The sequence below is a fragment of the Dunckerocampus dactyliophorus genome, chromosome 19, assembly GCF_027744805.1.
Source record: "Dunckerocampus dactyliophorus isolate RoL2022-P2 chromosome 19, RoL_Ddac_1.1, whole genome shotgun sequence".
Taxonomy (NCBI): domain Eukaryota; kingdom Metazoa; phylum Chordata; class Actinopteri; order Syngnathiformes; family Syngnathidae; genus Dunckerocampus; species Dunckerocampus dactyliophorus.
This window is the reverse complement of record NC_072837.1, coordinates 3023598-3051517: the sequence shown is the minus strand read 5'-3', so window position 1 is coordinate 3051517 and position 27920 is coordinate 3023598. Positions and strand designations below refer to the sequence as shown.

The following is a 27920-nucleotide window of genomic DNA, read 5'->3' as shown; positions in this document are numbered from 1 at the left end:
GTATAACGTTTGAGTGTAGTTGCTGTGTGATAAGTTTCATGTTGTTTGTAAGAAGACACCGTGAGTCAGACTGTTCTATTGGGTAATGACCTCCTGCAATTCCCAAAGGGTTGACAAGCTCGTCATGAGTTTATTCATCGCTCACGATTGGCTCCTGTCAAAGAGCCAACTGGTCCTCACGGACCCGTGCGCATCACAATATGCCTCTTGATGACGTGGATATGTGCGGCTTACACAAGAACAAATCTGTTTTTTCCTCTAAATTTAGTGGGTGGAGCTTATACACAGAAAATTACAGTAATGCACAAATGGGCACCACGTAAAGAGAAAAAGCTTGAATGTTGACACTGTTAACAAAGAACACAAAGCTTTAGTCTTTAATTATACTGTACATTTGTATGGTGAACCTTTTTGAACTCGAGTCACAACATATGTAATTAGTGTGGCCAACACGCGTTCAGATATTCGTGCATCCTCCATGCGTGTCGAGTCAGTGGTAACACTTTTATTTAAGAAATAGTGAACATCCACAAAGAAGTCTATAATCCACCCAGTCACTTGATTTTGAACACCAATAGTAACAAAACAATATATTGCCGTTTTCCAGCATATTGTACCTGAAGTTGTAACTTATGATGTATCAGGTTCACACCTCATTTTGATTGCGTTCTGAGTTTTGGTCCTCATCAGGATCATTGAGACGAAGGATGCTGATTAGTTTGCTCTCTGGAAGAGAACTGAAACATAAAGAAAGGAAAACAGTGATTTACTAAAATGACATGGCTTGAATTGCAAAAATAATAAAGTACATTTGGCCACATATTTGTGATTACCTCATGCTTTGTGGCGTCAGGAAAATGAATTGTCTGTAACGCTGGCCATCAGCCACTTTCAGCATCATATCCATTGAGATCCTTCTGTTCACCATGTCCTAATTCAAATCACACAAAGCATCCGGTGTTGGTTTCCAAAAATACCGTACTGACCCGAATATAAGACGAATGTAGGACAACCACTCTTTTTCAAGAAAACTGAATACAAAGAGACTTTTTTTCCACGGGTCTGTCATGACTGCAACTCTCCAGGACACTGGTGTGTGTGTGTGTGTGTGTGTGTGTGTGTGTGTGTGACAGGGATAAAAGCTTGGACTCCCTTGTATAATATGAATGTATAAATCAGAATATAAGACAATCCGGTTTCTTCATTTTTTTCCTAGGCCTTATATTCACTTCAATAAATACTATGTAAATGTATTTTGGGGATGCTCCAATCGATCGGCCAGCAATCGATATCGGCCGATCACAAAAAACAATCAGTGCGCAGCGGCAAACCCGTACACGTAGGTTTGTCAACACCCGTATTGAGCCCATTTTGTCCCGTATTGCCCCAAGAATCAACATGTCTGTAAAACCTCAATGGTTTCAGTTTGATAGCATGACATGCCAGCGTGTTTGACCACTTCCTTATACGTATTGCCGTTCGACTTTTCTTGCGTCTTTGTTTACACACTTTGCGTAGCTGTCACTGGCGGCAGCTAGCTGGCTAGACATCCGTCTAGCTTCTGGTCTTTGGACTCCAAATGTGACTTTTTGTATTCAAAAAAAGCAATGTGGTTAGTTTGGAGCTTGTTTTTGTCCCACAGGGAAGTGGATATCACGTACTATGTGATCGGTGCATGGGCCGATCTCACTCATGGATGACCATCTGAATGTGCAGCATAAAACCCTCGGAGCATCCTTGATCTATTTATTATTTATATTGTGGCCACTTGTGAATCAGTTGTTTTGTTGCCTTTATAGACTTAAACTTTAGCATACAAACACATTGGACCACAATAAATAACGGTTATTACCATGTAAACATCAAATTCATCCAGGCAGCGGAAAGGCGCCTCAGTGATGGCCCAGAGAGCGAGCACAAAGCAGACTGTGGAGAAGGAGCGCTCGCCCCCCGACAGAGAGCGCATGTTGCTCATGTCGGCCATATTTCCTTTGCCCGGCTGCACCTGCAACAAAGAGAGGAGGGGGTGATTTAGTGTTTTCATCTGAATCCACAGGCAAGCCGCCAAAACACCACTCTGGAATGTTCTTACAGAGATGGAGAGGGTTTCATTCTTGTGGTCAAAGGTCATGCTTCCCGTGTAGCCCCTCTGGGCCAGCATGCTGTCAAAGTAACATTTACACCTTGCAGTCAGGGACCTTAGGCACAGAGGGGAAATGCGGAGAAGAGGTCCTTTTAAAGCTGTCCCAGTAATTCAAAGCTTAAAACATCGCCACATTTACCTCCTGAGTTCGGTGTAAGCCTGACGTCTTTTACTCATGACACGGTCCAGGCTTTTGATGAACATCTTGAGGTTCTTCGTTTGCTGAGCCATGTTCTTGTACTCCACCAGTGCCTCATGGTGCTGCCTGGAGTACATATGTGGAAGTGTTCATGTTAAAATGAAACAACCAACAAGAGGAGCCAAGGAGTGTAGTTTAGCGGCTAATGGAATAGCACATGTATGAGAAATGCTTCAGTAGCTTTATAAATGTGTTCTGCACAAAATAAAGGCACCTGACAATCTCCAAGCGGTCCCCCTCTTGCTCCTGCTGGCTGGCGATCTTCGCCTTGAGGCGGCTGAGCTCCGTGTCCAGACTCCTGGCGGTCCGACGCACATCCAGGCGCTCCGGACAAATCTGTTTGGCTTTAGAAATGTCAGCCTGAATGACCAAACAAGGACACTCATGAGTACTTCATGAAACTTGGAGGTATCCTCTATAACTTGGTTAACGCTCAACCTGAAGGTCCTGCTCCTTGCGCTGCAGAGTGGCTTCCAGCTCCTGGATGCTTTGCAGATGGGAGCTGCGTTTCTCATCATAGTGCTTCTTGTGATGCTTGCACCTCATCACCTCCTGGTCCGCCTTGATCAGCTCCTCCTATAGGAGGACATGGTCATCAATCACAAATGAACTGGATGTTTACAGTTGGAGACGAGACAAGGGCCAGCCTGGCCTTACCTTGATTGCGTCGGCCTCCTCAGTGATGGTACTGATGCGCTCCTTGTGTTGCCTGTACTCCTGCTCCGCCTTCTCGTAGGACACTTTGAGCTCACTCATCTGAGCTTGCGTCTCCTCGTACTCTGTGCTTTTCGATGAGATCCTGGCGACAATCTCCTGAAGATCCTCCTCCTGTGATGGAGTTCTGTTAACATTGTCTCTTGATAAGAGGAAATCTGCTGCTTGGTACCAACCAGTGGCTTAAGGTCCTCCATCTGAGGCTCTTCCATATTCTGTAGGTCAGAGAGCTCCAGTCTTAACTTTGTGGCTTTATCCTGCAACAAATCAAAGATCATTGACCTCTGAGCGAACTCAACATCAGTCACCAAATAAGGAGATGCAATACATTGGCAATCTTCTGCTCTGAATGGGCTCTCTTCTCCAGCCTCTCATTCTGTCTGATGTCCTCATCTAGCTTCTTCATTTCGTACTGCAAAGACGCCGCCATAGCTTTTTGGTTCTCCAACTCTCTCTGGAGGTGTCTGGAAATAGCAAATGATTTGTTAACATTCACAACACCAGAACCTAGCCAGCAGATGTGCTTCGTCAAATAGAGCATAAAACACACACGCACACACTCACCGTATCTCCTCCTCGACATCTCCAGAGAGGTAGTTGGCGCGAGTCTGTTCGGCGGTGTAACTGCGGGTAGTGAAGATCTGATCGCCGTCCTTGGAGAAAGCCTGGTGGCAGTTGGGAGGAGGGTGTCTGGACTGCATCACTCGTCGAGCTTCGGTGCGATTCTACACACAAACAAAATCGTCAGTGCAAATGGCTAAAACTATGTGCGTCACAAGATCTTAAAAATGTGACAAAATTTCTCGTAAAAAAAAAAAAATTATTCTGTTGAATTCAGACTTTATGCCTTCATATAATGACAAAATAGCAGAAAGACAATGGCCACACTCAGTGGAGATCTACTTGGTAAATAAAAGTAGCGTACAATAAAAACAGTTCGTCTTATGAACTGTGTCTTGTGACACATCTAGCTCAGGGGTCGGCAACCTTTAGCATCAAAAGAGCCATTTTGCCTCCTCTTCCAGTATGAAAAAAAAAGAAAGTCTGGAGCCACAAATCATCACACAACTCAAAATTGTCAAAGTTGTAATATTCTTTAAATGTTACCTGTTACAACAAAATTCAACAAATAAAAGTGCAGCGAGCATTTCTAGGCCCACTCTGAAATCATTTAAACACTGAACTTTAAGCCTTTTTCAGTGGTTGCCCGTATCTGTTTAAAATGAAAACAAAATTAGCCAACTTTAACATGAAAAAAGCTTATCATATCATGACTGTCTTTGCAGTGAGAGGCATTCTTTCATTTTCTCAATCATTTGTTTATTTTTTAACTAGGTGAATACATGCGTCTGTGTAGGCTCTCAGTCGTACAGGAGTTGTCCATCGAGGGAAAGGCTTCTTGAAACGTCATCTGTACTTCTGTGAAGAAGGTGTCGGACGTTTCGCTCCTCATCCGAAGAGCTTCGTCAGCGAACTAATAAGTGCTGGTAGCCTAGGCCTTAAATACAGTAAGAGTGGGCGGAATTGGTGTGCCAACACCCTCCTCCTATTGGTTCCTTACACTAAGCCTGGGCGGAGTAGTGGTATAATCCTCTCCTTCCATTAGCACCTCAAATAAAAGGGAAGTGTTGCTCCCTGAGTTGGGTATGAACGACTCTGCTACTGGCTCGTTAGCATCTATTGTTCTGGCTCAGCCCTGGCTCCACCTCATTTGCAAGACTAAGAGCTGTGGGTTTCGGTATCAGTAACCTGCTGAACACAGGGTCCAAATTAAACCTCAAACCACCATTCCGATTCAATGATGGGTTCTGTTGTTTGACAAAAATAGCTTCCTTTACTCCTCTTTCAAACCATCTGTTTTCTTTGGCCAAAATCTTTACCTCGCTGTCCTCAAAAGAGTGATTGGTTGCTTTAAGGTGTAGCTGTACTGCTGATTGAGGCCCACTAGAATTGTCCCTGCGGTGTTGATAAAGCCTTTTTTGGAGCATTTGCTTAGTTTCCCCAATGTAGTGCTCTTTGCATTCCTCGTCTTTACAGTGGATGGAATAGACCACATTGCTCTGTTTTTGGTTTGGAGCCTTGTCTTTAGGATGCACTCAATTTTGTCTCAGGGTATTTACTGGTTTGAAATAGGTAGGAATTTTGTGTTGCCATAAGATCCTCTGGAGTTTTTCGGAGACCCCCGCTACATAAGGGACTACCACTCCTCTCTTTTTTGCTTCTGTGGGCTTTTGGGTTTCTTTCCCTACTCTCTTCTTTTGACATTTGTTGAAAGCCCACCGCGGGTACCCACAGGTTGAGAGCGCTCTCTGGACATGTTGTGTCTCCTTTTTCCTTCCCTCAGCACTAGTTGGTATTTGTTCCGCTCTATGTTGGAGGGTCCTAATAACCCCTAGTTTATGTTGTAGTGGATGGTTTGATTCAAAAAGCAGGTATTGGTCAGTGTGTGTGGCCCTTCTAAAGACCTCTGTAAGTAGCTGTCTGTCCTCTCCTATAATTACCTTGCAGTCTAAGAAGGCTAGTTGGTTCTCTTTAGCGTCCTCGCGAGTAAATTTGATATTGGTGTCCACCGCATTGATGTGCTGTGAAAGACTGAATTTCTTGTTTTTTGATTATGACAAAGGTGTCATCCACGTATCTAAACCAGTGCCTTGGTTTTGTCCCTGAGAAGGATGTGAGAGCCTGTTTCTCCATCTCTTCCATGTACAGATTCGCCACTATGGGTGAGACTGGTGAGCCCATAGCACAAGCATGAATTTGTCTGTAAAATTTCCTTCTAAACTGAAAATATGTAGTGTTAAGGCAAATTTCCAATAATTGGCAGATGTGGTCAGCACTAAGTTTTGTTCTCCGATGCAGAGTTGAGTCCTCGAGCAGTCTCTTCCTCACCACCGAGACTGCTGCTGAGGTGGGGACAGATGTGAAAAGTGAAGTCACATCATAAGATACCAAAGTTTCCTCTGGCTCCAATCTGAGGTCTTTGATACTCGCCACAAACCCTTTTGTGTTCTCTATATGATGATCAGTGTTGCCTACCAATGGAGATAAAACAGTTTTTACATATTTAGCTACATTGTATGTGGTAGAGTCAATGCTACAGACAATGGGTCTGAGGGGAAACCCTTCCTTGTGAATTTTTGGAAGGCCATAGATGCATGGTGTAGCCTCCCCAGGGTATAATCTATGATACATCTGTCTGTCAAGTAGTTCTTCCTTCTCTAACTTTTGGAGACAGTCTATGATTTCTTTCTAGGCCTAGGCCTAGGCTACCAGCACTTATTTGTTCGCTGACGAAGCTCTTCGGATGAGGAGCGAAACGTCCGACACCTTCTTCACAGAAGTACAGATGACATCTCAAGAAGCCTTTCCCTCGATAGGCGAATAGATGCTCTGATATTTTTATGAACGATTCTTTCATGTATTCTCCATCTGTGAATGTGACTTATTACAGTAAATGCTCCAATTAACGCCTCTATTCAATCAACTACAGAGTCTGCTATAGCTGGCAGGAGTGTGGTCTAAAAAAGCAAATAGCTGCTGGGTCAAAAAACATTGGAATTAACTGTGGCTACAGGCAACTTCTTTGAGATTTTTTTTTAACTCTTCAAGATGGTAGTAGATGCAGTTTAAGTATCCTGAATGGTCAACACCCAGCAGCTTCTGCTACTTAGCTTTCCACACTGTTTACAATGAACTCATCAGCGGTATTAATGCTGGAAAGAGCTACAATTTCCTTTCCACTTTGTCATGCATTCTGAATTGTTATTAAATTGTAAAAATTAGTTAAGTATCATAACTTTTCAAATGATATTTGTGTTTAGAAGCATGGTTACATATTATATTTCAGGGTTTATTACCTTAATAAGCAAAATGCTCTCAATACCCTTCTGATCGATGAGGCAATTGGCCACAATTGGGTCCTCTATTTCTAGAGCTTGAAGCACAGAGGGGTATTCTGGGTGATTCACAGCCCTGAGAAGAGAAACCAAACATTAACTCTTGATCCTTGAGTTTTATAGTCTCCTAGGCAGGACTGCAGCCCTTACCTCCTTTTTGTATCATAGACATGTGTGATAAATTGGCCGGTGATAATGGGAGGCCTACGGCCCCCCGGAAACACTTTGTCCATGAGTCCCTTCAGCACTTTCTCATCATCGTAGTTGTCACAAGTGAAGGCCTGCAGCAGACTTTTCAGACACACTTCTATGGCGAGAGCCAGCTCTGGGTCCTTCAGGTTGATAAGGTAACCTAGAGCAGGAAGGCATAGACATGACAGAGATGCCAGCATAGAATTGTTTCCAACTGTGCTCAAAATCCTACCTAGAGGTCCTCTGGGTCTGTGCTTGAAATGGCCTCTTTTGTAAGCGTCCTGGATGGCATTAAGCAGTGTGGGCATGTGCTCCCCAAAGCGCCGCAGCCGATTGGATCGACTGTCTTCCATGGTGCGCAAGTTCTTACTGTTGGCTTCCATGGAATTCCTGAGTAGGTCGTGCTCTCTCCTGAAGTCACATCAGTGTTTGAGGCTTTTAACTATTCCACAATGATGCTTAATTTAGAAGACCTCACTTTATCTTTCCATGGTCCTCTTTTGCACGATTGGAGGCGTGTTGATACTGATCAATCTGCTGGTCCAGAGTTGTGATCTGGTGAGTCAGATCTTCCAGGTCGGTGTGTATTTGCTGCATACGCTCCGCTTTGGCCTTGCTTTCTGACCCAGTTATCTGAGTGATGCTGGGTGGATCAATACAAAGATAACAAAAAATATATATATATATATATATATATATATATATATGCATTTTGAACATAATGTGTCACCAGGGACCACACCTCTGCTTTAAATCATTTATTCTGGAGGACAGCTGGGCCTTGTCCTTTTGTAGGGCCCTCAGGTTAGTGTTGCATCTGTGGGCTGTGACCTGGAACACAAAAAACACACAAAACATGGACATTCTGTACTATCAGGACCAAAGCCACAAGGTGTAATTTATTCATAGCACGACATTTTCAAACGTTAATAAATGATCGATGTTGGCTATGGCCTATTGTTGGTCCAAAAATATGCACAATTAAGCATATTGTACATTTTTTGGCCAAATTAAGTATTTTCAAGGATAAAAATGGCTAAATGCACTAAAATACAAATGCGGCATAAGCCATTAAGACCACAACTTGTGAATGTAGTATTCTACATTAGTCAATAGGTGTCAGTAATTGTGAGACCACCACTAAAGCACCAGACATTAGCAACCGGCTTTTATTGCAGATTTAAATGATATCACAACAGGCACAATGAGAATAACAAATAATAATAACAATCATAACACAGCTTGCTGTCACTGCCATACCCCACAACAAGCTAAACCTGAACTCTGAACCCCGACATCACTTCTTGTCCACCATCGATTCTGCTCCCTTACAAGGTAAACTGTCTTAAATGGCTTATTTTCTCTGCTTATATATAGACTAGGTCCCCAACTTACGAACACAATTGGTTCCAGACGACCGTTCGCAGGTCGAATTGTTCTTAAGTCGGGGAAAAGGTAATATTACCAATTATATAGGTACTACATGTACGTGTATACATATACAGTATGTGCGTATGTATGTAAATATGAGTTTGGATGCAGTAGTAATATTAAACGAGGATAATTTAATGAAAAAAACAATAATAAAAATGATATAATAATACGGAATAATAAATGTTATTTATACTACTACTAGGAATCCTACTTTGCGGAAATTCACTTATCGCGGTCGAGTCTGGAACCAATTGACCGTGATGAACGAGGGATTACTATACTTAACAAGCTAGTAAACAGAAGCCTGACCTCACTGGACTTGAGTAGGGTGTTGCGTTTCTGGGCTTCGGCCTTCAGCTCAGCACATTTGGGTTGGAGCTCCTGGACCTGCCGCGTGATCCCTTCCAACTGTTCCTGGATCTGTTTGTACATCTCCTCAGACTCCTTGACCTTGTCCTACAGTCACAGCAGAGGTGGGCTATTGGAATTGGAAAGACAAGTGCTATGCATGCTCGTTACAACACTGCAAGGCTATCGTTACCTTCCATTCTTTCACTCTTTCATCATATTTTTCAGTGGAACGATTGTCTGCCTGCAGCTTCTCTTTTATTGGTTCCAACTCCTTCTCGGTCTCAGTCACCTGCAAGTCACATTTAAGACTGCTTTCAGGTCTCACTTCCAAATGCACAAACCTCATTATCTGACACGTTGCCATCGTTTAACATGAGAATACAATATTGTAACAACATTTATAGGTCAGAAAAGAGGAAATGCATAATACTGTAGGTCTCCTTTTTAAAGGTGGGATAAAATGATCTGACCATAGCCCAGGCCATCTGCTTCTGTAAGTCCTCCAGCTTGGTTTGCATCTCATCAAGCGATGCCAGGCTCTTGTATCTGTCCTCTTTCTCCTGGGACTTTCGCTTGAGCTCTTTCAAGCACTGTAACATGCATTCAGACATTCAGAAACAGCCCTGTGTGAGTGCATCCCTAATACTTTAATGACAACATTCAGTTTTGCCAATGTTTCTCCACTCTTTCTTGCAAAAGTACTCCAATTCTTTAAGATTGCAAAGGTGTCGCTTGAGCCCTCCAACAGATTTTTTTTTTATAAAACATAACACACCTACCTCACCATGTTGCTCCACTTTCTCTTCGGTGAGAAGTTTGGTAGTTTTGATGTGCACAAAGTCCTCTTTCATCTGCTCCAGTTGTGTGGCTTTCATGAAAAACTGAACAAGCGGAAAAACATTTGAATTACAGTATCGTCATGAACCGCAGCTCCCCAGTGCTAGCAGCACTCGTGTTGCCCCACACTACAATGCTCCCACCACCATGCTATTTCAGAATATCTGCAAGTTGAGTCATTTTCAGTGAGAGTAAACCTACACTGTGTGAGAAGACAAAAGTTGGGCCTGAAATGTGAGGGGTGTACCACTGTATACTGATTTCTTCAATATACAACCTAAAATTCACCAACAAAGTTAGCTAAACAAACCCTGTATTTGTCCCCTTCCCCTTTGGAGTGTAGGAAGTATTTGCTCATCTCTTGGGTGAGAACTGACACAGGATTGTTGACCTTTAGGGGAGAAAACAGGATTGTTTGTCCCGCTGATAAACAACACAATGAATTTTTATCCTATGTCACAGCATCTCATACCTGAATATTAAAATTGTCCAGAATAGACTCAAGCTCCTCCTTTTTGTTGGAGATAATATGGCCTACAAGAAATATAATAAATATATATTTTGAATGAACCATCTTGCATTTGACCAGGGAGAAATATTGTATTTTGAAAATAATGCTTAATATTATGTCCACACCAATTTGTCAGTTTTTTTAAGTGCATTTTGCTGGCTGCCAAAGCAACAGGTGATACTGTAATCTCATTTTGGCCAATCTGGAGGCAGAAAAAAATAATTTCAAACAAACTGTGGAAAGGGGGAATCACACAGGGGGACTGACAGTGGCAGTTAAATAGAAGGCTAACAAAAAAAGTATAATTTGTGTGGACATGATTTAAGTCAAAACTCTGCACAGTTACCTTAATCTTACCAGTTTTGCTCTTTATCTTATATGTTCTCACTCCATCACGTGTTAGCCTCACGTCTATAATGATGGATGGACCATACACCTCATGTTTGAAGGCATCCCTTCCTTTGTTGCGCAGTGTGATAGATACATCAGCCGTGCTGTGAAAACAGAGGAACCCAGATTAGCATCTTCGTGTAAGACAGCATTTCTCCCTTAACACATATACAAGACACTGCCTTAGGCACACTTGCATGACCCACTGTGATGCAATGCTGTCGCAAAATGTCTTTACAGAGACATGAGACATGCAGCACTTCACGTCTTTACTTGGCATACCATGGTATGGAAAAAGTTACTCTTTGAAAACCACTAAAATTGTGCGTCATACCGTTTCTACGATATGAGAGAAAGTGGAGGTCCAGCACGACCACTAGGTGGAAATACTTTTGTCATGTCATGTGTTATTCCTCTCAGTTGGAACTGGGCATCCATGCGTTGCCAAAAGTTGTTAGCTGCCCTGTTGGCATTGAGCGGCGCTGGTACGGCCGCGCTGTTGTCGGTCAACATATTACTCACGACGAGGGTCACCAAATGTGGAGATGTGATTCAGAATGGGACAGGAGTTGAGGAGTTTATTCAGTTTATTCTCCACTGAGCAACAACCACTTCACAACGTCTCAGTTACTATCACATGACCTGGAAACAGACGTTTGTGGAAGTGCAACCTGCCACTATGAAATAATAGCCACAGTGGACTGCATTGAGAACTGCATTTTATTTATTTATAATTTAGAAAAAATTCCGTTATTTTAAATACCTATGTTCCGCTTTCATCGTGTTATTTTATATGGTTTAAAAATGACTGTTTTGACTTGTCTTTTTCGCTTTTCAAGAAATATATTTCAAAATAACACATTTTAGAGCTGCAATTATAATACTGTGAAACAGTCAAACCGTGGTATTCTTGCCCAAGGTTATCATATTGTCAGAATCTCATACCGGCCCATGCCTCGTCTTTACCTTTCACCTTCCTTCACAAAACCCCTGAGAGACGCTCCCCTGTTTGTGGCCTGTGCGTTCCCACCTAATGAGACTATGAGGGCAGTCAGGACGGCGCTCTTTCCACCTGCACAAAAATGATCACACACATTGCACACTGTACGTAAAAGTGGGCTGCATGTTAGACTAGTGGTTAGCACATTAGCCTCATGATCTGGAGGTCTTGGTTCAAGTTTGCATGTTCTCTAAACTCTCTGGCTTAACATGACTCTAAATTGTCCATACGTCCAAATGTGAGTCTACTGTATGTGTCCTGTGATTGACTAGCGACCAGTACCAGCTGGGATAGACTCCAGCTCACCTGTGACCCTAATGAGGCCAAGCAATATAGAAAATGTATGGATCTTAATACATGTCCTGGAAATGTTGGTGGAAAAAGGGCTATTGTTTACATCCAAACTGTTTCCACTCACTTCCATTGTTGCCGACAACAAAGTTGACATTGGGTCCAAAAGTAAAAGGTCCAAGGAGGGAGTGGCACATGAAGTTCTTCAGTGTGATGCTTTCCACAATCCCTGCATCACTCACCATCTGTCCGCTACTTGGAACCTAAACACGTCCGGTTTGAGCACACCATCATCATCACCATCATCACAAACTTTGAAGAGAAAGACGAAGACAGAGACTTTAGTACCTGTTTACCATGTCGAGACCCTCCTTTAGTAATCCTGTGATCGGCTCTCTTTTCAACCGCTTCCTCCTCCTCTTCGTCATGTTCCACCGGTTTGGCCCGTTTATGAGGGTTGACACTAACAGGACTACTCTTCCTCTTTGACATATCGCGCTCCTATTCTATCTAAAGTTATAGGGGACAACTGTTCGTTCATTGTCGGGCTATGAGTAAACGCCTGTACCACAAACTGTTAAACACCATGAGAAACGAGAAACGAAACCAAAGTAGCCATACTCACCTGCTAGCTACGTAGCATTAGCTTAGCTATCAAACGGCTCGTGATGACGGAGCAAAAGGCAAGTGGTCGCTCTGTTTCTCGCTGGGGTTATGTATACGTTCCTAAAAGAAGTTGACAGGGTTTTAGAACGTAAAAAAGCGGCGTACTTGTGTAAACTATTTGCCGCCTCTGTCAGTGGGGCGGATGTGACACCAGAGATGTGAAAGTCATGAACAAGTCGTTCAAAGGCTCAGCTCAGCCCACGAGCTTCACTCTATTAATGGGAATTTCGGCTCTTTTAAGGGAGTCGGTTGTATTGGCGCAAAAAAGCTGACTGATTCGGCTCCCATTGCTTAAATCGGGCCGTCCCTCGGCACTTTGCGACTTCACTCTATCACGGTTTTTCCAAATATATTCACTAAAAAGATCATGTCGTGGTTGACTACTGCCTATTAGTAAAAAAAAATATGCATACTTATGCAAATTTGTACATGGTTTTTGGCCTAAATGAAGCATTTCCAAGCATAAAATAGCTAAGTGATCTAAAATAAAATATAAGGCATTTAAAAGACATACTTACGCATTAAAACACAAAGGCCTGCGGGGGTACATGTGTGTGTGCCACAAGTGTAATCTTGTAACGCCCACGGTTTCGCCGTTGGTGCATGGTGCCTGATCTCCCACTTTTACTACACAGAAACGCTTAGCTGTGGCGGTGTGGAGTTCAGGCGGGATATCTGGCACCATGCACCAGGAGGACAACCAGCTTCACAACGGTGCAACCAGGAACACTCAGTTAAATCCTGGAGAGCGGGAATGCACGAGGTGACCCGAAAGGGAGCTAAAAGGCGGCCCCGAGCGGCGATTGGCTGGAAGCTCGATCACAGTTGCAACACCATACTCACTTGATAAATGGTGGACCAGAGAAAGCCGAAATACTTGTCAAAGACACCAAGTAACTTGGCAAATATTAAAGATGACATCATATCAACTACAAGGAAATTAAATACACAACTCACAAAGATTTGATGCAGCTTGACATCATCAACAATCAACAACTTTTATGTATAAATTCAACAATACATTTCATTCATTGAATCCACTAACCACTAAGTTATTACTTAAAGCCATCCATCCATTTTCTATACCGCTTCTCCTCATTAGGGTCGCGGGGGCATGCTGGAGTCTATCCCAGCTGACTTCGGGCGACAGGCAGGGTACACCCTGGACTGGTCACCAGCCAATCGCAGGGCACATATAGACATATGGACAATTTAGAGTCACCTGCATGTTTTTGGAATGTGGGAGGAAGCCGGAGTACCCGAAGAAAACCCACGCGCACACGGGGAGAACATGCAAACTCCACACAGAGATGCCCAAGGGAGAATCGAACCTAGGTCTTCCCGATCTCCAGGCTGTTACCGTGTTGGGCAACGTGCTAACCACTAGACCACCGTGCGGCCCACTGTACGCAAGTCACATAGGTATGAAACATGTCACATTTGCATCAATTATGAGACCAGTAGTGTGAAGCGTTGAAGGATGTGTAATGTAATGGCTATTTCACCTCATTAGCCTTTCTTCCTGGTTCTTTGGACCGCGTTGCTATCAGAGAAATGGTCAATGATCACTCAATTTAAAAGGTTTTCAAATTGTATTATAAATTAAGCGCAATATATTTGGTAAAAGCGCTGAACTCTTATCATCAATGAGGAAGATCGAGGAAATAGCCCAGAATCAAAGTATACAGAGTATATAAAGCAGTTGCCACACCCCACTACACAGAAAAGTGAGCTCAATATTCAGAATTTTTGCAATCAACACTCCTGTAAAGTCTCGTTGCAAAGGTATAGAATGTGAGAAGCAGAGGTGTTGGAGAAATCTTTATTTTTTCTTAAATATATGAATGTTACAGTATTTTAATGTGAAATGCTGATGACAACACACATCATTCACCTCTTCATTTAGGGAAACAGTCGGGGACTAGATTTCCAAAATAGACAGTAGACTAGAGCTCGGTTTCGTCTTCAGGTGAGTCACGCAAGGCGAGGAACTTGTTCAGTTTGAACTCAAAGTCAATGGGGCGTTCACTGGGGAACTTGTACGGCACTTTCATCGTTGCGCTCAGGTAGGGGATGAGTGCGCAATTCTCCTCAAATGAGGCCAACTGCTTTTTGTACATCTGGCGAATGTGCTCTGTGCTGCGATGGTTGAATGCTGTGAAAAGAAAACCACACACACAAAAAAAACAAGTAACTTTGATTTCAGTTAATTAAGTTCTTATCATAAATTGAGTGCTTCGGATTGTTTATTCTTAAAAATTGTCTGAAAAGTTATTAAAGGAAATTAAATTAATAGAATTTTGAAATTAGAAATTTGGGGAAATCAGCTATCCCAAGAATTATTATTTTTTTCTCAGAAAACATCTCATTCACCGTAAGTCAGTAATAATTTATACTGTAATTGACTATTGGGTGTTATTTCATATGTAGAGAGCTCTAATAATTTTACAAACTGCATTTAAACAGTCATAAACAGGTTTTCTATGCTCTAACTAGAAAAAACATACCACTGTACTTATGGGTTGGGTCTGGAACCAAGTAGCTGCAATTAACGAGGGATTATTGTATGTGATAATGCCCGTAAAATGTACAGCACACATGTATCAGTGTCAGGGAGCACAACATTTTTACATGTTTATGTTTTTATGCTTCACTGATAATGTTTATTCGCAAGCTTTGTGATTTTGCATTTTGTTCAGCGGCCCTTGAACGCACCATTAGTTGTGTGCTGCGAACTAAAAGTGGAACTTATCTGTATAGCTTTGTCAGACGCTGCCACAGCTTAATAAAGCCACCAAATAGAAGACAAACTGCCGTGTTGCGTTGAATAAATGTGTGAGGCATATTTAGGGCTTAAACCTGTCACAAGTTGGCAATGGCAATTGAAGAGAGAAGGGGAGGGTTTGTAGAGCTGGGTGTCTCAAATACTGTGTAGTTACCTTTCATATAGAACGCCACATAGTGGAGAGCTGATCTTTCCATACTATAGAAGGGAAACTTTGGTTTCAAGCATCCAACAGCTGTCATGGCCTTGATGACTGCCACTGACACACCCTTCAAGCAGGCCAAATGGCTTAAGTCACACAATAATGCATCAAACGTTTATATTAGATTGTTTCTGACCTGTTCCATGTAGCCCAATGTGGGAAGTAAAGTGAGGGGGATAGGCTCACACAGAGGGGGAACCTTAGTGGGCAACTGCAAGTCCCAGTAGTGTTCTGGAGCCCTTAAACAGAACACAATGTGTCAAAGCCACATTCTTTAATTTAACTGACTGCTGCTACAGTCAAAAGTAGCAAAAAGTTCATATTCTAGAGAGCACTGTTTTGCACAATCTCTGAGTAGAAATTGAGAATCTCACCTCAAAAACTTGTACTGTTTTTGCTTTGTCTCGCAAGCGTAGATGCGTTCTCTGTATTCCACCGCACAGTCAACACTTCCACGCACCAAAGCTTCATACCTAAGGACACACAGAAAGTAAATATGAACAACAATCACACAACACTTTTATCCCCATGTCCAGCAGATGTTGATGGTGAAATATTTCTATTTAATACAGAGAAGTGATGACTTTGTGAAATAATGAACATATATATTGTATTTTAGTTAATTTAGCCATTTTTATGCTTAAATGCTTAATTTAGGCAAAAATACTTAAAATCTGCCTATTTTTTGACTAATAAGCCATATCAGCAGCATAAAACCATGATCGGAGTATTCCTAATTAATTAATATCCATCCATCCATTTTCTCTGCTACTTATCCTCACTGGGGCCACGGGTATGCTGGAGCCTATCCCAGCTGACTTTGGGCAAGAGGCAGGGTGTAATTAATATATTTTTGAAAAACTGAAACTGTGAACTTCTAAGCACAAAGTCGCGAGAGACGTCTGTACCGTAGTTTTCCTGCTACCGTTTATTTTCATATACAAACACAATTGATTCATATGCATTATACATTCTGTCTATTTATCAATGCAGTTCTTAGTGGTGTTCCTCTCAAATAACAATCTTTCTCTCATATTTGAATTGTGTTTACGGCATGTACCTCAGCTTTCCATCCAAATAAGTGACGGGGCAGAAGCCCTTCATCTCAAACTGCTGCGGGAATCTGTCCTTCACATCGGTGTCAGTCAACTTTTTTGGCAGCAGATGTGGTTCTGGGAGGGGGCGTGGGCAGCCGGGGCTGACAAACTGATCTGGAGTAGCGAGGAATATCTGCCGTGCATAAACAAAAGAAATGTGGAATTTTTGCTCTCTTACATGTGAATGCTCCATACGCAGACCTCCAAATGGTTTGCGTCACACATCTTGAAGTAGTGTCTCTTGTATTCAGCTGCATGCATAAGGGATGCAGTTTCTGAGCAGTCCACTAGGTGGTTATTCAGAGCCAAGCAAACAGGGCAGTACTGGCCAAACTCGCCAAGCTGTTGCTGAAACTCCTTGGGCGTAACGCACAGCTTGTTGATGCATCCAGCTTGTCCTGTATAATAATAATAATAACAACACTTAAGGAGAGACTATTTCAATTAACCTGCTTTGCTTATGGCCAGCTTACCGCTTCGGGTCCTTTGCAGGTAGGTGTGGATGTAAATCATGCTGGTGCTGATCTTTTTAATAAGGGTCTCCCAGATGTACCACTTGCTCTTGAGACCATCAAGCAGGATCCAATTATCGTATTGTTGCTGGAAGTGTTGTCTCAGCTTCTCCACCTCTTGAGTGTAACAGGTGTTGCGGATGTGGATGATCTCTGCACTGTCGTGCATCAAGTGGGGCCTGCAGTGAAAAGACAGGACAAGTTGTAATGTTGTGTTTAGGTGTGGTTCCTGGGTGGAGGAGGGTATCTTACTTGTTCTCCTCCATCTTGCCAGTAAGGCCTCTCTTGAGGACCTCCACTGTCTCCAGCTCCATCTCGACTATGATCATGGGGATGATACTGTGAGACTGCATTAGCTCTGCTTGCTTCATTGTCAAGGGAAAGCCATCCAGCACATAACTGAAAGGCCAAACATGTCCACAGAACAACACACCTTTCATTTCCATGTAATTATCCAAGATATACGGAACCCTCACTGGGTGCACCTGGTGAGGGGCAGTACAAGAGCTGTATTCAAAAACTGTGCATAGTAACAATCCAGCCTGAGTCGCACACACACACAGAGACGCACTAGCATGCTCTGCTAAACTAAGCTAACCTCGCTAGCTTTCATTCACGCTCAGTAAGAGAGGAGTTTGAAAGTTTTTTTTTCCCAACCTTTACTGGTGTTTCAGGTCGCTGTTTGGACACGTTTAGTTTGGGAGGTGGGTTTAGTGTATGTGATGAGATTGTCCATGAAAATACTTCCCCACATAAACGTTCCTTCTCCTCATGGTGATGGCATTTCATCCACATTATGTCAATTCCCATGAGATTGCGCATTTAAAGGTAGATTCAGTAGCTAGTTTTTATTGGCCAATTCCACGATTCCCGAAATCATAGGGGCCTATTTACCGTATTGCCAATGGTACTGTGGTAATACTGTACAGTACAAGTAGATGCACAATTCTTGATACAACTATTGTATTGGATCTCAGTTGATTGTGCATTTGAGCGCATAGAGTAAGAAAGTGATATTGGCCAACCCTTGGGTGCAGCAGACCAGGCTCATGAGCACCTTCTCCAGGCACTGGGTGGCCAGTTCATCAGGCACAGCAAGGCCCCGGTGGAGGTGCTCTTTCATCTGCATGGCCAAATCGCTGTGCTCCTGGGTGTCGAGAACCCGACGCATGACGCCACCGATGGAGAGCAGGTCCAAGCCGTATTTCTGGGCAAACATTTTTGCCACTTCATGGGCATTAAGAGCAGATTGTGGAGAAATGAACAAGAAAACTAGAGAAGGAGGCGTATGAAAAACTGCAGATAGGGACTCACCGCCGGTTTTCCCTGATTTTGGGGGTCCAATAATGGCCATTTTAACAGGAAGAGTAGGGGAGGGCTTTGACTGCCTGAGGTACTTTAAAGGGTTGAGCATGAATGTTTGTTGGTTCTTCTTAGACTCCAAAAAATAGATATACTGATTGAGGAGCACAGGATAAGCTCTATCAAGAGGCCACTGCACAGGCTGGATGATATCACCCTCATTGTAGCGCTGTTTGGAATAGATGACTTCATTTACTATAAAAATATGTCCCATTCCACAGAATCAAGCTCCTCTTTTTGTACCTTCACGGGGTCCAGGCAGCCAAAGGCACTATGAAACTTGTAAGAGTAGAGGAGGAGCTTCTGCGACAACATGTATGAGATGGGTTGGCATTTTTGGAAGAGCGAGTCCCTGTTGGTGTGCAGAGGCTCCACTTTCAGGAGGAGCTGACGCCGAACGAGTGGCGTCTTACGTCCCGCATTTATAGATATTTTGGGAATGTTTAGTTCAGCCAGAAGTTCCTACGTGTAGAAAAAACACAGAAAAGTAAGAGTTAATAAAGGTTTCATAATGGCGACCGTTTGAACCTGTCTGTTGCATGATCTTCTTAACTGCAGCTAATCAACAATCCAGCTAATCTAACAATATGGCAAACCCAATGCACGGGTCTGTCTCTTTTTTACCAACACCGAAGCCATGTTGTTTGTGTCGGACACGTAGCGTTCTTCGATCTCCAGGTTCAGCCTGTCGTCAGTTGCCTCTGTCGTCTCCTCGTCATCCATGAATTCGTCATCCCTATCCAAGGGAAACTCATCCTCCAGGATAGCCTCTATCTCATCCTCGATGTTTGACTCTTCGTCCTCCTCGTCTTCGTCTCGACACGTAAACTGGTTTGTTTAGGGGTTAGAATTAAAAAAAAAAAAAAAGTCGGGACATTTAGAGTGGCTATGACTAGATTACTTTGGCTGTGTCCCCCGAAGTAGCTAATTTCTCCTCCATTAGTTCTGCCCTCCTCTTCGCCATGCTCTCCTCCTGCAACAAAGAAAGCCTGATAGCACTTTGTATTACGGTATAAAAAAGTCGGACAAAATATTGAAATTGCAATTTATTGGATCGTTATTCCCCTGTTATATCATAAGACAGTCAAGCTAAAGTACTGTATGTGCAGTTCCGCACTTTTGACACCAGAAGAACCAATGAAAACATGTTTTTATTACATAATTCAACATGTCATAGTCAAATAACAAGTAACATAGTAATAACAACATAATAACATAGTCAAATAACATGTCAAATAACATCTATGTTATTTTAACAGTCATTGCTCTGCTACTTGCTACATTTTGTTGCGACAAAGCAGTGGTGTTCAAACTTTTCCCAGCGAGGGACGCTGGCTGAAAAATCAAAGGATGCGGGGGCCACTTTGACATTTTACATTTTGTGAACAAAGCCATGCAGATAGGCTAACAATATGTGTACATTTAGAGAGGAAAAAAACAGCCTGCATCTCAGCTTTGTGTTATAGGAGACAAAGTGTATTATTATGTTTTAGGCCTGTCGCGATAATCAATCAATTAACCGCATGATAAATAAAAACAAACTGGATAATTTTGCCACTCTCGGTATGCTGACATGTGCATGCGTGTTTCTTTTCTTTTAAAGGCTGGATGTCAAGAGGGTTCACTCTGTGCATCTGTCTCAACACCGGGGTGTGTTGGTTCTATAGCGGAATGAACGAAGTGAGTGAACCGTTCCGTCAGTCATTCAGTCTCTTTGTCCCAGTGGGGAGAGGTGGGGCGCAAGTAAACGTCATGAGTGTCAAGCAAGCAAACGCAAATGGCTGATTCTCCTGAACAATATGGCATTGTATTGTAATTAATTTACTCCTATCTGAAAGAACTTGGGGCATCTGCTGGATCTGGTAGGGCACTGCCTGGTTGAGATTGTACCGAGCAGTCACATCATCATGACAATAAGAATATATGCTTGCAAGGTTGGTGCTGACTTACCCGAATCTTGCGGTTTATTTCGCGTACGATGTTAAACAAAGCTTCCCGTTGGTTGCAGTGCTCTCGCCACCTCCTCCAAAATTCCGGCAACAGACGCGCCTGAATGTCGGTTACCTCCGCCATCATGGTGACCACAACGTCGGGGAACAGCTGATTCTGCAACACGTGCTGCACGTCATCAGTGTTGTGAGGGAAACCCTCCAGGATAAAACCTGTAGACCTGTAGGAGGACACAATGTGGTCATGGACAAACACGACACACTATAAGTAGAGAATGTTACATGTGTGTTTGCTGTGTAGTTACATATATGGCTCCTCTTTCCAGTATGGAGTAATGACTTTTTCTAGAATATGTTGACTCAGTGGAATGTCATCAGCCAAGTAGGCTTTAATACTAATTTCCTCATCAGTCAATTCCACTTCCTGCTTTAGGACCAAAAGAAAGGATTTAAATGAGGAGGCCATCACTTTAAATGTGGTGATAAAAAACTAACCTCGTTGGTTTCGACATCCTCCTCCCCGAGGGCTTCTTTGACGGTATCCTTGGCGACCTGGAGGTGCTCCTCCATCGACTCGTCGGCACTAACAACCCGCTGCTTGGTCTTTGCCATAAGGATCATTTGAAGCTGCTCCCTGAACTGAATATGAAAGAGGCCGAGTTTTTTGGCAAGCCACTCACCTTGAGTAGTCTTGCCCGAGCCTCTGCAACCGAGCAAAAAGATCCGCAAGGCAGGAGGCTACAGAAAACGGGTTTTAAATATGTAATCACATTGTTTAAATAGCATACCTTTTCTCATTTGCTGGAATGTACCTTTAGAATCTCAGTACTTGCGACAAACTGCTCAGGATCCTGAAGGAAGTCCTCCCTGGCTTCCGGGCTGGAGAAATAGTAGACCTTCTCTCGATACTTGCCGGCTATCTCATCCGTACAGGGTATCAGTGCATTTTGCTTTTGGAGCACCACCGGGCAGAAATTAAAGGTTTCACCAAAGGACCTCTTGGATGTTGCGTCCCCTGAGGAGTCCGACTTTTAGAGGAAGCAGGAAGCAAAGGACAACATTAGACTTGCAACTCCGCTTTTGGACTGTGTGTAATCCTACTAACAAACAACAATGAATATAATACAGTCAGGGCCACGCCTGTGGCGAAGGTAACGATATAAACTCTTAATTGGGCCTTTACTAACTTCTTCATCCTCCTCCTCGTCTTCCGTATCCTTGGAAAGGCTGTCGTCGTCATCATCGTCCAGTTCAGCCATGGCTTCAATGTCTTCCGTCTCCTCATCCAGGTCCACTGCTGAAAACTCTCTGGGCACGTACTTGAAAGGTTCTGCAGAACAAACACAGAGTGGTTTCACATGTAGGCACACACAAATCATTCAAAAGCAATTATTATAGTATTGCATATCTGGCCCAAGAATGACAGTTCAGTTCAAAACTTCGGAGCGTTTTTGCAGTCCAGGAAGCAGAGCAGAGCGCGACTGACATACAGTATAGTAGATCTTTCACTGTTTAATCATTTTTAAATTAAAAACTTTGTTTTAACTTAACTTGTTTTAACTTGGGCCGCACGGTGGTCTAGTGGTTAGCATGTTGGCCAATACAGGAACAGCCTGGAGATCGGGAAGACCTGGGTTCGATTCTCCCTTGGGCATTTCTGTGTGGAGTTTGCATGTTCTCCCCGTGTGCGCGTGGGTTTTCTCTGGGCACTCCGGCTTCCTCCCACATTCCCAAAAACATGCAGGTGAGGTTAATTGGCGACTCTAAATTGTCCATAGGTATGAATGTGAGTGTGAATGGTTGTTTGTCTATATGTGCCCTGCGATTGGCTGGCGACCAGTCCAGGGTGTACCCCGCCTGTCGCCCGAAGTCAGCTGGGATAGGCTCCAGCATGCCCCCGCAACCCTAATGAGGAAGAAGCGGTATAGAAAATGGATGGATGGATGTTTTAACTTAATAACTTGGTTTAGGACTACAGTGTATAAGGCATTTTGGGAGGTAAACATTTGAAGGTAGGACAGAGCCTTGCACTGACATTATATACGCAATATGAATACCGGAGAAGGGAGTTTTCTAAAAACAGGGCCTCCAGAACAATTTAGCTGAACAGCCTGGATTGAAAGGGTTTCACTCACTCTCCATGAGCTGGACAATCTCTTCAAGAAGTTCCTCAGGGCCCCGGTTGCCCGTCTCCAGTACTGAGTGGCTGATGCTTAGAGACAACTGCATACCCTCCCATTCTCTCATAAACTGGACCTTTTCAGCTTTCTGCTCTTCTGTATCTGTAGAAGTCTTTACTATGGTGACATGGTAAACGATGAACAAGTAGAGTTGAGTTTATTGTCCAGTTCAGCTCAGGCACGCTATACAGTACATTTATATGTCATACCTTCACTTTTGTCTGGTTGTTCAGCACTGTCAGTCTTGTCTTTGGTAGAAGAATAAAAACGTGGTTGGACAGTTCACAGCGAGGGATAATTAATACCTTGAACACTTGAGCAGACTGATCAATAGCATTAATCTTATTCTTGTTTAACTGGATGATACTTACTCTCATCACTGCACATGAGACAGAAGAGAAAATCTGGATAGATTCCGGCTCGTTCTAATGATTCCAATTGGGAGACATTCCTGGGAAAGTTATCAAGCACCCAGCCACTGCCGAGCTTGGCTTCCGCGTTTGATTCTTCATTCTGTGACAAAAATCATTTTAAGCACTTTTATACCACACATTCACTGGACACGTCAGGAAGTACAGCTCAACCACAATCTAATGAGCGCTAATACAAGAGAGGGATCATTAATATTGCCTTTGAAAAACAAAGGGGTTCATGAAATAAGCCAGGGGGTGTCCAAAGTTTTTCAACCAAGGGCCGCATATATTTTTGGTGGCATGTTTTACAGGGTGCAAAGCTTATATCACTCTCACAACAACAGGAAGTCCCAAACGGCAGACATGGTTGTTTTGGCTTTGTGAAGGGAAAGTGGGCGGGAAACGGTCACTGTAGGCTGGATGCTGATCGGCGAAGGTGATCGGCGTTAAAAAGTGCCTTTTCACTGAAATCGGCTGATATTGATCAGCTTTTTTTCTTTACATTGTGTCTCTTTGCTCTATTTTTTTGTATTCTACAATGTGTCACGGGCCATTAAAAAGTGAGTCATGGGTCGTAAATGGCCCCCGGGCCGCACTTTGGACACACGTGAAATAAGCAAACACTATTCCCAGCAAAAGCTAAGGAACCGCAACATAATGTAAAGTAGCAGTTGACATTACGGTACTTTTTTCTTTTTTTTTTCTTTTCTTCAAGACTTACTTTGGTTATAATCTTCTCCACAGCGAGAGAAAACACTTCCTTGCTTGTGTCGCTCGAATTTTTGGCCTCATTGAAGGTACTCTGCAACAGGGCTTGCACTTCGGGATGATCCTCTGTCACTGAGGACGGCCATAAGAACAACCATGTTAAATGTATTACTTCTATTTATATTGCGTGGAAATGACATAAAATTCTGTGTCTGGATTTGGGCTTACCCTCCATAACAGGAATGTCAGCTGGGGAGGCAAAATATGAGAAAAATCACTGAAATTATGCACTCAAGGTTTTATCGCACACTGTGTTAAATACGGTATTTTTTGCCTAGAAAACGTTGCCTTATATTCGGGCTCTAAAGACATAAAAAGCAGAGTGGAACCTCAGTTAGTGTATACCTTGGTTAGCGTGTTTTTCGGTTAACGTCAAAAATTTACACCCGTTTATGCCGGTTCCTGTTTCCATGCGGTTTTGTGATTTAAAAAAAAAAAAAAAACATTAAGAACACAGTTGGACACATGCAGTGTATTAATACTTGTAACATGACATGACGAGCGCTATATTGTTACACAAACGTAAATTTTTGTTCACCGAAAAACACGCTAACTAGGGCCACTGCATAATTATATTCAGGGTCAATGCGGCATTTTGTCAACCAGCAGGACAATAATATTAGTCAATCTGTATTATAAAATAGCACTGCCAGAAATTATGCGTGACAACTCTGTATTCATTGTAAAACACGTGTCAGGATGAATGAAAAACAGTGCCACCTGCTGGATCTGGTGAGGCAATGACACATATGTGATCTACAAAAGGGTTTCATTCAGCTGAGTTAGTAAAAAATTGTCAAAAATGGACAGAAACCTACCAGAAGTCTCCTCGCTTTGCTGCTTCAACTTAATTTTCTCTATGGCGGCCTCCAAGCACTCCACTTTCAGTTTTTCAGTCCTATCCTGCTCCAACTGACCCAGCAGAGGCGCCGCCAGTTTCTCCAATTCCAGCACCGAAACTTTGTGCCGCTCAGCCAAAAGTTTGGCCAGGGCGCTCCTCCCCGATTTCTGGATCCCGATGATGCAAACCCTGCAAGGGGGGCTGGGCATCGGAGGGAGCAGGTAGCGTCTGGGGTTGGTCATAAACTTATCGAAGGCCTCTTGGGAGGAAAGGATGTACAGTTTGTCCTGGAAGCTGGAGAATGCTTTGTTCAGAAGCTATGAACATCTTAAAACTCCAAACCAAAACAGAGCAGCCTTACCCTACAGAATATTCTGGTTTTCCAGGGATGAACCTTCCTTCCTTCAGAGCAACGGGACAACTTCGACCCCAGCGGCTCCTCCTCCACCTGCAGCCGGGCACCATCATCCTGGAGGAGGACATGAACCTCAATAGGTCTTCCTAGACATGAGATGGAAGGCCGCATTAAAAGGCAGCTTGTGGATGAAGAATTGTCACAAACTGACCGTTTCGATATCGTCAGGCAGTTCTCTGCTTTGATATAGGACGACTGGTATGGAGACACGCTGTATTGCCATCGAACTCAGACGTGACAACACAAACTAGAAGCAATCCATTAGGTAGATAGATGTCAATAAGAAGCATCCAAATTCCACTGCACACTTAAACACTGTGGTTACTCACCAAGAGCAACTCTTCAGGTTTGTTGCTTCCATCCAATTCAAAAAGGTATATAGGGTTATGGTCCATCATGTAGTCCTGAAAGAAACCGCTTACGTGTTTCGATCTGATCCAAATGGCGTGCACACTTTAATTTGGATGCATACCAAGAATTTGTAATGGCATGTGTCTAACCTCCAGTGGCTTGAGGATGGTGTCCTTGTACGTGTTGATTCTAAGGGACGTATTTTTGGAATTATATTCCGGGACCCACACCATCTGGTCAACCGTGATCTTTGGGGTTTGGTCCTCTTCACTATCTTCATCCTCATCTTCATCCTGCAACCACAGCAGTCCGTTAGCGTTAAGCGACAATTCTAGGATGCACTTTACGCATGTTCCTGCATTGTATTTGTCACAATATTATGCACTATTAATTTCATATAATGAACTAGGTAATATTATTATTATTATTACCACTATAATGTGCATACACTACAGATCACCACTTTTGTCATACAGTTGCATTTTTTGCCTGAATTGCTTTTTATTTTTTCAAATAATATTTGCACTTGGGAATGGTTAGGAGGTACATTTTACTGTGTGCTGTACAACTATGTATTGTACGTTATAAATAGAAATGTAAAAGTGTAAGGTTTAGATGAACCTGTATAAATAATTATATATATCACAATTATAATATATACATATGAATAAATAATATCTTATCTTATATAATTATATTATGTAAAGTAATTACCAGTATAATTAATATTAATAATACAAATATATATATATATATATATATATATATATATATATATATATATATATAGTGTATTGTATTGTAAGATAAAATATGTATAATTATTAATATTATTTGTGGTATTAAAAAAAAGCATATATATATATAGTGCAAAAAGGGCCACAGACTACAAGTGAATAATTCACGTTGGATCTTCAATAAGCAACATCAAACATTTCATGTGTATTTCAATGTAAAACAATGCAATATAAATATCAAAAATCAATAAATTAGACAATATGCAGTAAACTAGAATTTACTTTTTTTTTTTTTTAAATCATGACATGCATGATCTGGTGGGTCTCTGCCCCACTGGGCCCTAATACAAGCTATTAGTGTGTCATACCTCTAACTCAGAGTCTTCCAGGTCCTCATCTGTCTTATCTAAAAATCCCATGACATGAAAGTCACCGTCACGCTTCCACCTGTCTTGACTGTACATGACGCCTGTCTCCGGGTGCTGCTTTTGACCCGACAGCCTCTGGACCAGATCCTTGTCTGCACACTGATAACAGCATACAGAATGAGTGCATTTGAACTTAAAATGCGAATACAGTAATACACATCGGGGTGCGGTGATGTGCTGCATGCAACCTTGATGTTGATGATGAAGTCAGGTTTGAGCTTCAGGTTCCTGATGATCTCAATTTGCTGGTCGACTGCCACGTTCTCTTCAGAGATGAACGGCAGGCAGCTCAACACGTAGCCTGCAGCACAACACATATTTGTCAGCACATATGTTGTGATTGACAGCGTAATTGAAGCCTACCGTAGTGCTGGACTTTTTCTGAGTTTAGCATGTCAAGTATGAGCTGCAGAATCATCTCTTCTGGTACACTTTCCCCCGCATTTAAGATATTCAAAAGCTGTCAAATGATGCGTTAGTCAAATATAGCATTCTGAATGTACATTTCCTCGCATACCTTAACACCATCCTCTGTTCGAGTTCTGATGTGGAAGTTGATCAGATTCGTGTCTGGAAGCAGGTGGATGAAATGACACGACATTTAAAAAAAAGACTATATAACGTGATGATTGTTCCTACCATCAATTAGTATACATCCCCAGGTATCTGCAATGTCTTTGGCCAGGGTGGATTTGCCAACCCCCTGCAACAAATGATTTGCTTTTGTGAGGTATCATAGTGGAATATGATCCACATTATTGCATTATTATTGCTGCATTATTGGATTGATTCTGGCCTTGTTGGAGAGTGACATTACCGGTCTTCCAACGACAAGGAAGCAGGTTGGTTTAGAAAGTAGATGTTGTTTCTCAGCTTCATCTTCCATAAGGTTGTCCACTAGATCCATGTTTGGATTATTAGTGACTAGCATAGACAACACAAAACGTTAACCTTGCAGCAATGCAGAACCAAACTAAACACTAATGTTCTTGTCATCTTGTTACCATTTATTTATTACCAGCCTCTATCATTTTTTTTCTTATAATGCATATTATGACTTACCGTTACTGTATTTTACCTTTCATAAAATCATGCAACCGAATATAGTGACTTGTTTACAACAAGCATAACTTTATATTAGCACTGAGACGCTAACCTGTTGGTAGTGACGTTAGTTGCCATGGCAACTATCAACACGCTCATTTTGGGGGCGTGTACAGTTACGTTTGATGCTGATTAGTATTAGAATGTGATTA

At 42.5% G+C, this 27920-nt stretch overlaps 2 protein-coding genes across 3 annotated transcripts; both read right to left on the bottom strand.

The window, feature by feature from the left end:
* Positions 1 to 78: 78 nt before the first annotated feature.
* On the bottom strand, positions 79 to 12823 carry si:dkey-119f1.1 (Structural maintenance of chromosomes protein 6-like). 2 transcript variants are annotated; one of them, XM_054761500.1, is made up of 27 exons: positions 12584 to 12823; positions 12307 to 12468; positions 12086 to 12221; positions 11634 to 11739; positions 10635 to 10771; positions 10239 to 10300; positions 10077 to 10157; positions 9709 to 9810; positions 9400 to 9519; positions 9120 to 9218; positions 8888 to 9034; positions 7887 to 7975; positions 7623 to 7787; positions 7377 to 7555; positions 7103 to 7304; positions 6914 to 7028; positions 3621 to 3781; positions 3385 to 3520; positions 3233 to 3313; positions 3000 to 3170; positions 2781 to 2918; positions 2557 to 2702; positions 2283 to 2408; positions 2093 to 2198; positions 1853 to 2005; positions 834 to 931; positions 79 to 737 (listed from the first exon to the last, which is right to left on the bottom strand). In XM_054761500.1, exons 2-27 carry the CDS (start codon positions 12448 to 12450, stop codon positions 647 to 649), a joined length of 3291 nt encoding a protein of 1096 aa, XP_054617475.1. In that variant the 5' UTR covers positions 12451 to 12468; positions 12584 to 12823; the 3' UTR covers positions 79 to 646. The 2 variants fall into 2 exon arrangements, with proteins under 2 accessions (XP_054617475.1, XP_054617477.1); XM_054761502.1 differs by lacking the exons at positions 11634 to 11739; positions 12307 to 12468; positions 12584 to 12823 and having other exon boundaries at positions 10624 to 10771; positions 12086 to 12209.
* Positions 12824 to 14454: 1631 nt separating this feature from the next.
* Positions 14455 to 27571, bottom strand: ak9 (adenylate kinase 9). The gene is made up of 34 exons (XM_054761822.1): positions 27482 to 27571; positions 27304 to 27367; positions 27182 to 27234; positions 27028 to 27124; positions 26853 to 26965; positions 26605 to 26763; positions 25649 to 25792; positions 25478 to 25552; positions 25300 to 25395; positions 25095 to 25234; positions 24711 to 25027; positions 24061 to 24081; positions 23846 to 23964; positions 23083 to 23224; positions 22921 to 22959; positions 22667 to 22828; positions 21719 to 21861; positions 21344 to 21559; positions 21027 to 21269; positions 20837 to 20958; positions 20533 to 20752; positions 19484 to 19555; positions 19207 to 19410; positions 18826 to 19044; positions 18535 to 18751; positions 18246 to 18447; positions 17473 to 17619; positions 17182 to 17399; positions 16910 to 17106; positions 16672 to 16841; positions 15986 to 16084; positions 15748 to 15850; positions 15564 to 15678; positions 14455 to 14779 (listed from the first exon to the last, which is right to left on the bottom strand). Exons 1-34 carry the CDS (start codon positions 27569 to 27571, stop codon positions 14571 to 14573), a joined length of 4947 nt encoding a protein of 1648 aa, XP_054617797.1. The 3' UTR covers positions 14455 to 14570.
* Between the last annotated feature and the right edge of the window lie 349 nt (positions 27572 to 27920).

What these genes read in the sequence shown, in the direction of transcription:
- si:dkey-119f1.1 (XM_054761500.1), bottom strand. Translation starts at nt 12,450, where the DNA reads ATGTCAAAGAGGAAGAGTAGTCCTGTTAGTGTCAACCCTCATAAACGG. An exon ending in TTTGTGAAGGAAGGTGAAAG is followed by an intron (nt 10,772 to 11,633) that starts GTAAAGACGAGG and finishes CTGTTTTCACAG; the next exon opens with CACGGCTGATGTATCTATCA. An exon ending in ATGAAACCCTCTCCATCTCT is followed by an intron (nt 2,006 to 2,092) that starts GTAAGAACATTC and finishes TCTTTGTTGCAG; the next exon opens with GTGCAGCCGGGCAAAGGAAA.
- ak9 (XM_054761822.1), bottom strand. Translation starts at nt 27,571, where the DNA reads ATGGATCTAGTGGACAACCTTATGGAAGATGAAGCTGAGAAACAACAT. An exon ending in TGCCTGACGATATCGAAACG is followed by an intron (nt 25,235 to 25,299) that starts GTCAGTTTGTGA and finishes TCTCATGTCTAG; the next exon opens with GAAGACCTATTGAGGTTCAT. An exon ending in TGGAGAAGATTATAACCAAA is followed by an intron (nt 23,225 to 23,845) that starts GTAAGTCTTGAA and finishes TTTTTGTCACAG; the next exon opens with AATGAAGAATCAAACGCGGA.